The sequence below is a fragment of the Clinocottus analis genome, unplaced genomic scaffold (assembly GCF_023055335.1).
Source record: "Clinocottus analis isolate CAN_PGR_092001 unplaced genomic scaffold, fCliAna1.0.p SCAF_29, whole genome shotgun sequence".
Lineage (NCBI taxonomy): Eukaryota > Metazoa > Chordata > Actinopteri > Perciformes > Cottidae > Clinocottus > Clinocottus analis.
This window is the reverse complement of record NW_027176031.1, coordinates 2508759-2516383: the sequence shown is the minus strand read 5'-3', so window position 1 is coordinate 2516383 and position 7625 is coordinate 2508759. Positions and strand designations below refer to the sequence as shown.

The window sequence follows — 7625 nt, the reverse complement described above, 5'->3', positions numbered from 1 at the left end:
TTTACCACAATTGGGGCACTGTGCTATGACTCTGGAAGGACCAGCATGCTAGTTATTTCTCACTGTTTTGCAATCAGCCACTAGTAATAGCCAGCAAGTGTTTTACTCTCAATAAAAGGTGCTGCGTGCGCTATCTGTGGTCAGTGAGTGGTTCCTCACAGTCGTTCTTTGTTCTTTTACTGTGTAGTTGAAATCTTTTTCAATCACTAAGGATGCAGCAGAGAGCTAGTGCTTCAATCAGTCATGCTCAGGTCTACTGTAGCTAACTCAATTTGTGCAGCTAGCTGGAGATTTAATCCATCTCAACACTTTTTCTGGCCTGCTTATGCAAGTTTTTGATACAGTTAGTTATGTTGTAATTAGCTCTTTCTATCTATAAAGCCTGCATTTCTCTATATGGATGTTAAGGTCATTCAATGCTTTTTAAAAAAAATGCCTTTTCTCACTTATATAAACTATGATTCATGAGTCATTGCAGCACATCCTCTCCACTAACTTTTGAGTCAGTCTGTCGAGTTTTACATCCTCAAGCAATCCAGCAGGACTGTATGAGAAAACAGGGACTGTTGTATGCAGTCACCACAAACACTGAATCTTTTTAGCAGTTGCCACCATACATTAGGTCCACAACAGCTTCTAGCAATTTCCATTTTTAATCTAAAATATTTCAAGTGCTGACCACCACTTCTCTCACTTTCCTCACGCTACAGTTGGCTTGCATGTATCTCCTATCATCAGTCAGACGATTGAACGCATGGAAAGTTACTCATTAGCATTCATCCTCAGCTGTCAACTACTTAGCATGGCCCTGATATTTATTCAATATGTGGAGTTTGTTTTGTCCCATGTAATTTCTCTGGAGAGCAGTGCTTGAATTGGGCAGTGCTCGCTATTGGATAATAGTGTGATATCTTTATGTATAGGTACTTGCTGTTTACCAGACACATGTTACTGATTTAGTAATGTAGAGCCATATATATTATCTATTATTGATTTTGATTCTATATATATGTTTGTTGTTATGCACCTTTCTCCAAGTCTAATTCCTTGTATGTTCAACGTACTTGGCCAATAAACTATTCTAATTCTGATTTATCAGTCTACACAATGTTTTTTTCTTCTAAGGTGGCAACTGTGTCAAATTAGGCAATCTACCAATTTTGAATATTTTCAGCCAATAGAAAGGGTGTTATCAGCTGTTAACAATACCATTCTACTGCTTCGGCCAATCTATACATTCCAAATTGTTGAATTCAACACTGTGAAATAAAAAAAAAAGGCTTAGATTAAGGTGACAAAACTACTGCTTTAGGTTTTTAAACCTTTAAATAAACAGCGACTGCTTAGGTTGGCTCCATTGCCCACTTCTACCACCCCATATATATTGCGCCACCTAACTTACCACTTTACTCCAGTCATTCTTAGAGGTCATCTTCTTGTATTTTTATCAGTGGTCAACCATGCGAACAGATGATAACGGCCTTCTGAACCTAGAAGGTGCATCAGGCTTCTTCTGCTAAATTACATTGTCTTTATATTATATTACATTGTCTTGCACAGAATGGATTTTTGCGGCATTTTCTTTTTTGCTGTAAGGTTTACCTTAACATATTTTGAGATGTATTTCAGCCATTAACTGGGGTTACAAAAACAAGGTCATGTTGCTTTTTATATGGATATAATTAATCTTGAGTCCAAGTTCTGGCAATCCGGGTTTTAATCTATGTACAATATCTTGAGCAAAAACACTTGAAAAGTTTTTTAGCACAAGTTATAAAAGCTAGTGGCCTGTCGATACAATATTAACAGACCTACAGTATTGATAGTCCCTCGATTCTGGAATTCACACTGTTTAGATGTTATTGGCTTGCTTTTACAGAGAAGGGTATTACAAATGGCCCATGAGGATGATGTGTTATAATAGCATTGGAATCTTCCTTTTGTTGAAATCCCAGATCAAGACTTGGTGGTTTATTTCATCCAGAGAAACAATCTAGAGCACACGGATTTAATTAGTTTATTCAATTTAAATCTCTATCCCAAAAAGCAACAACCCCCCCCACCTCCAATGAAAGACTAGATTTTATTCCCCCATCCAGCTTGTCTGCCGCAGTGTTATATAGGGTAACAGTAGTCTGTGCTCATTATTTTGAATGACTGCACAGTGTCTGTGAGCGAGCCAAAAGGGGCAGGATGTATTCTCACAACAGAGGCCTCCAAACATCTACACTTTAGTGAAAGGAAAACTGGGAGACAAGCGTTTCAGTTTACCAAGTAGCATCTCTGTGCCAGCAATCAGACTTCTGTATCTGTCTCAGCACAATAGGCTTGCCATCTCGGGTATTCCTCACTCTCTATTTTGAAGATCACCGCTTTACTGCAATGACTCTTATTCTACTGGATCTGACTGCAGTTTGCTTTGCTGTATGACACACTCCTACTTCGGAGGCAAACATCGTTAGCCGCCAAGGCCTCACTGACCTAAAGATGTTGGCTATGGCAGACAGAATTGCAGGAGAACAGAGGGCGGTCTGGATGCGAGGGGAAACCACTTGCTAAACAGCCAAATCCTGTCAGCTCAGTAGAAAAGATGAGACAGTAGAGAATCTTAAGTAGAAAAAGAATGGGGCCAAAAGAAGAAAAGTAGTAGCTCTTTAAAGTGAGGTAAAGAGGGTTGACTGAGGCTCTCAGCTGCTAAGGGAACCCTTTCTCTTTCTTCCCAATAGTTAGATGTGCCTCTAAAAAGGATCATCCTTGGCTTATGATGAAAACTAGATAGAAAGTATAACATTGGAATTGGCCGACCATAACCTAACCCTAACTCTTGTTCTTGTCCACCTGATCTGCTTTTCCAGAGAGTTCCATCCAATGTGATCTGTCTGTGCTTGGTCTTTGACCTGTAGAAATCATGTACAGGCATTAATGTTTAAACAGCTTTACAGAACCTGGCTTGATAAAGGAAAAGAAAAGCTACATGGCGCAGAGATTCACTCTTTCGCCACATTTTTTACTACCTTTACGATCCTTTTTTTATATCACTGTGTTACTCAATCAACACACCTTTCAGTTAAAGAAAAAAGAAAGTGGGCAATGGAATAAACAGTGCAGGTAATTACTTCTATACGGTAAAGTGGTCCAATAGGTAGAATAGCAAAGAACATTGATCTCAACTGAAGGTACGATGAGTTTGATTGATACAGTGTAATGTGAATTAACCACTATCAAAAAGTAGTACCAACACACAGAGTACAAAACTAGTCCTTATATGCCCAGCTCCACTCAAGCTATATTATGTTATGCAAGAAAGTTTTACCATATCCTTAGCCCCCTCCCCTTTCCGTCCCCACTCCAGCAACATCCACAACCTGAAACTGTATTTCCTGTGGTCCTGCGAGGGTGTGTGTTTTCCTGTAATCCAATCAGGAAATCCATTTGAGATTGCTCCAATGCAAGGGAGAGGGAGAAAATTATTCTTAATAATGACATAATCAGCAGGGCAGCCATCAAGCAGATAAATTGTCATGCGCATCGTGCTAAAATATCCAATTATCCTTTGTCCCCCAGCTCTTTGTGTTGAAGTTGGAACTGCCAGAAAGCCAGAAGGTGGATCCCCGATTCCCACTGGTTCAGTCCTGCTGGCAGGTTTGCAATATAGACGCCCCCACCCCCTCCACCCACACCATAAGAGAAGAGGGCTTAAACAGCCTGGTGCTTAGTGTACAGATCTAGATATGTAAATAAGTTCTATACAATAAAATTGTTCCCGATCCTCAAAAATAAATCAATGAAAAGTATCTGTGACATTTTTTTCTCCTTAAAATGGTTCCATTGTGCATACAGGGTTTCTTTTTTGTTCCTTGAAGTTTCCAGTCCTTCCTGTGTTCTATTCAACAAATGTTTTTGCTTTATCTTACATAGCCTCCATTTATAAAGTTAACACATGCCTAAATTGGTTTGCACCGCATCTACTCTGTGCCACACACACAGAGTAATCTGCTGCACGATGCCAAAGGAAAACAATATGTTTTCTTTCTTTTACAAAGTGCTCCCCTCTTCTTACCTCCGAGGCGTGTCTGATGCTCTGTTCTGCTTCCAGATAATACTGTCAGGCAGTCATTTGTCAAAAGCCTCGAAGGCCAAATCTGTCGCTCGAAAGAAAAAGTAGTTTACTGTACCTTGTTTTGCTGCAATATCAGAATGAAAATAATAAAACAAAACATCCTCCGTTGTTTTAGCTTGTGAGGTTGTTTTTCTCCTTATTTGTACATTTTTATTCTTGTCTTTTATTTTTCTACAAAAACATAATTCTTCTTGCCCCTCCCCCATGCCCCTTCTGGTCCAAACCCCAGAAATCCTATAACTATATTCCCTCAGGTATTAACAGGGTGTACAATCCCAGTGTAATTCCATAGGTATCTGGCAACTCCAGGCTGGCGTTTCAGCTCCTGACATATCTGTGGTTGTCAGCATATTGGCCTTAAGTTTCTGCTGCTGCAGTGGCGTTTACTTTTGCTTCAGCCGTCAGAGTCTTGCCTGCATGGGTACATCCGCAGGGCTATACCCTGGTGGTGGAGTGTGAGTGTGGGTGCGGATGGGGTAGGGTGTTATTTTGCCCGCTGCTAGGAAAGGTGTTGAAAGAGTGGAGCGAGGTGAGCCCCCCCATGGTGCTGGGAATCATGGTTATGGTGTTTGGCGTCATAAGTGGGATGTCGTCCGGTGAGCGTCTCATGGCCAGAGTGTAGTCCGGCGGACAGGCAGTCCTCAACACCACGTCGTGCGGGTGCAGAGAGTCGCCCACTCCCCTGCAGTCCAGGTCCGAGTGTTGCTTCATCTGCAGGGACATGATCTCCTCCTCCTGAGTGTGAGCGAGGTCGTTGGCGGCACTCCGCTGAGGACTGCAGCGCCTGTGGACGTCATGCCGGCGCTTGTCCTTCTTATAGTAAAGGGCGGCAAAGGCCAGAATGTTGAGAAAGAGCAGGGAAGCTCCTACTGCGATGGTCACTGACAGCTCAGTGGAGTAGTCGCGCTGGTCCACCAGATGTGGCTGGATGTGACTGTCCTGGGTCTCGGTGGGAAATGGAGTTGGGTTAGGACGTTTGGTCCCCAGAACCTTGGTCTTTGGGGTGCGGTTGGTAGCCTCAGGTGGAGGGATCTGAACACGGGAAAATTAGTAATTAGTAAATAAATACAATCTGAACTTTTGAAGCCGATTTCTTTGAGAAACTCTGGTTAGAACAGGTATTTATTTTAAAAGACAAGCTTTTGTCTTTAAAACTTCATCAAGACACATGTTTGCCCTTTGAAGTGACGGAGAGTTTGGGCTTTTGACCTGAATCGGACATTTGATGTTTTTGGCCCCCTGCACCATTAATTGTTTTGCATATGCAAAGCTTTAAGCCAGAAGGTCGTTAGCTCAGCAGAACAAATGGTGCATCAAGTCTCACTCAGTCCAAACATATTAAGTAACTTCCTATAAAACCACAACTTATCTTTTCATTCCTGTAGTTTGTGTAATGACCTTTTGAACTTAGGATATGTTATGCTGCTTCTTTAAGCTTGAAGCCTTAAAGAAAAATTAATCCCCTCTTTGGTCTAGCTCCATACTTACTGCCCACACATGAGTATGGTATTTTCTATCTTTTTCCAACTCAGCAAAGAAGTTTATTTTCCAAAATGTTGATTATATTTTCCTTTAGGCATTTGAGCAAATGACCTTTGCTGTTATTCCTCTGGTGAGATACAATACGACACATTTGATATGTAGATCAAATTAACCTGTTAGCGGGAGGTGACATACTTCCTGGACAGTTTGCTAACCCACGCAAATACAAAACAAAAAAAAAACTCCACACTCAAAGTACCCAGCCAATAAAAAATGGAGCAATAGATTTAGCAGACCAAAACTCAACTTAAAAATCCATTTGTATTAATTTATAACACTGGTTTTACTGTTTAGAGTATCAGAAAATCTACGATCCCTGTGACAACTGAGAGTTAAGCTAAGTTTTGGATTACGATGTAAACAGATATGAATGTTCTTCTCATCATACTGATACTACAGCTCTGTCTGACTTAAAAGAATAATTTGTTCATCTAGCACGGCAATCTGTATCATGTCCGGTACTCTCACAAGGCTTAGGTCAACAACAATATGAACCTGGCATATGAATATTGGTTTTTTTTTAAGTTGCTGGGGTAAAAGGGAATGCCTCAGACTCTTAACTTTAAGAAGCAGGATGGAATATAGATGGTTTAGTACCAACCTTGGTGGTGGTGGGGATGAGCTGAGTGACCTCATTGAGGCTGTGCAGATGGGGAACCAGCTCCAACCACAAGTTGACCTAAGGGCAGGGGAGAAAATGAAAAAAAAAGGGAAATCATTTACTGTCTTCCAACACGTTTCCAAAGTCAGATTTCCCAACATCTTGATAGATTTTCAAACCATATTTGACTTTGGTAATGTAGAGAGCATGCTGTGAAAGGCCAAGGTGTTTTTGCTCTTAGATATATGGCTTACAGTTGTGAGCTATATCCAAGAGCAAAAACACCTTGGTCTTTCACAACATCCTGTTGAAGTTCAACAACTTCAACAAAGTTTGCATCTGACTATTTTTTCTCATTTTTTGAACCTTGGCCAAACAAGCTTTTTAGTACTGTCAAGTAAAATAAGCCATCAGTAAGTAAACTTGCATTTACTAATTTGACGGACAGTCCACACCTACGCAGAAACCTCTTGCACTTGGGGTAGAGTTGCTTTGCATTCAAGGCTGAGCTGGCTGCCTGCTCCAATCGCCATGAAAAACAGTGCTTGCATAATCAATTTACTTTTAGAAATTAAGAATGTCATATTCTAGAAAACAGAATATAGGGGCACTAGTCCAGAAATAAATAGTTTTTTCTTTTCTTGTGCATATTTATGCCAACCGGAAATAACTGAAATCAAAGTCCATACTGCGTAGGTTTCCTGCATGTATGAGAAGCCGCATTACATTATAACAAGGATGCAGTTAACCTGACAGTGTGGATGTTGATGTCTCAAATTCATCTTAATGATTTTGAAAAGGAAGTAAAACAAATGAATTAACACCTTTTTTTCAGATTGACAAAAGTGGAAGACCGGCATCCTCATAAAGAGTCTTGCATACATAGGTTGAGATGATCGTGCATGTGTAATATTAAAAAAAAAACACAATAGGAAAGCTATAACTTTTGTTTATTAGTCTTATTCCATAAGTATAATGGAAAGCAAAGTGACTTTAATTTACAGTAGATAATGATCAATGTTGTGTGATGTGATTGGTCTGAAGTTTTAAATAAATATAGTATTGTATTGTTATGTGAAGATAGAGTCTAACTGATTTAAAAGTTTCTCTAAGATGCTTGAAGCATATGGTGTATGGGGAAAGGAGATCAAAGGACTGTTTTCCCTTTACTTATGTATATGAAGGGGGGTTGTAAACAGATTGTGAGGGGTAGTGTGGAGGGGTGTTCGTGAACTGGAGAGGAAAGTGTAACTTCTTTCATCTCAACGACCAGAGGACCAAAAGTCAAACATAGGCCATGACTAAGTGTTTTCTTTGTTTCTCCGTGACTTGGAGGTGTGACCCTCATCATGTATGAAGTAG

The 7625-nt window shown here is 40.3% G+C and overlaps 1 protein-coding gene across 3 annotated transcripts in view; it reads right to left on the bottom strand.

The window, feature by feature from the left end:
• Positions 1 to 3708: 3708 nt before the first annotated feature.
• nlgn1 (neuroligin 1) overlaps positions 3709 to 7625 on the bottom strand; it is a 282136-nt gene continuing 278219 nt past the window's right edge. For all 3 annotated transcript variants that reach the window (XM_068593209.1, XM_068593208.1, XM_068593211.1), the window contains 2 exons: positions 6264 to 6341; positions 3709 to 5152 (listed from right to left, as the gene is read on the bottom strand). In XM_068593209.1, coding sequence (XP_068449310.1) covers positions 4556 to 5152; positions 6264 to 6341 — 675 coding nt within the window. In that variant the 3' untranslated portion in view covers positions 3709 to 4555. The remainder of the gene's footprint in view (positions 5153 to 6263; positions 6342 to 7625) is intronic.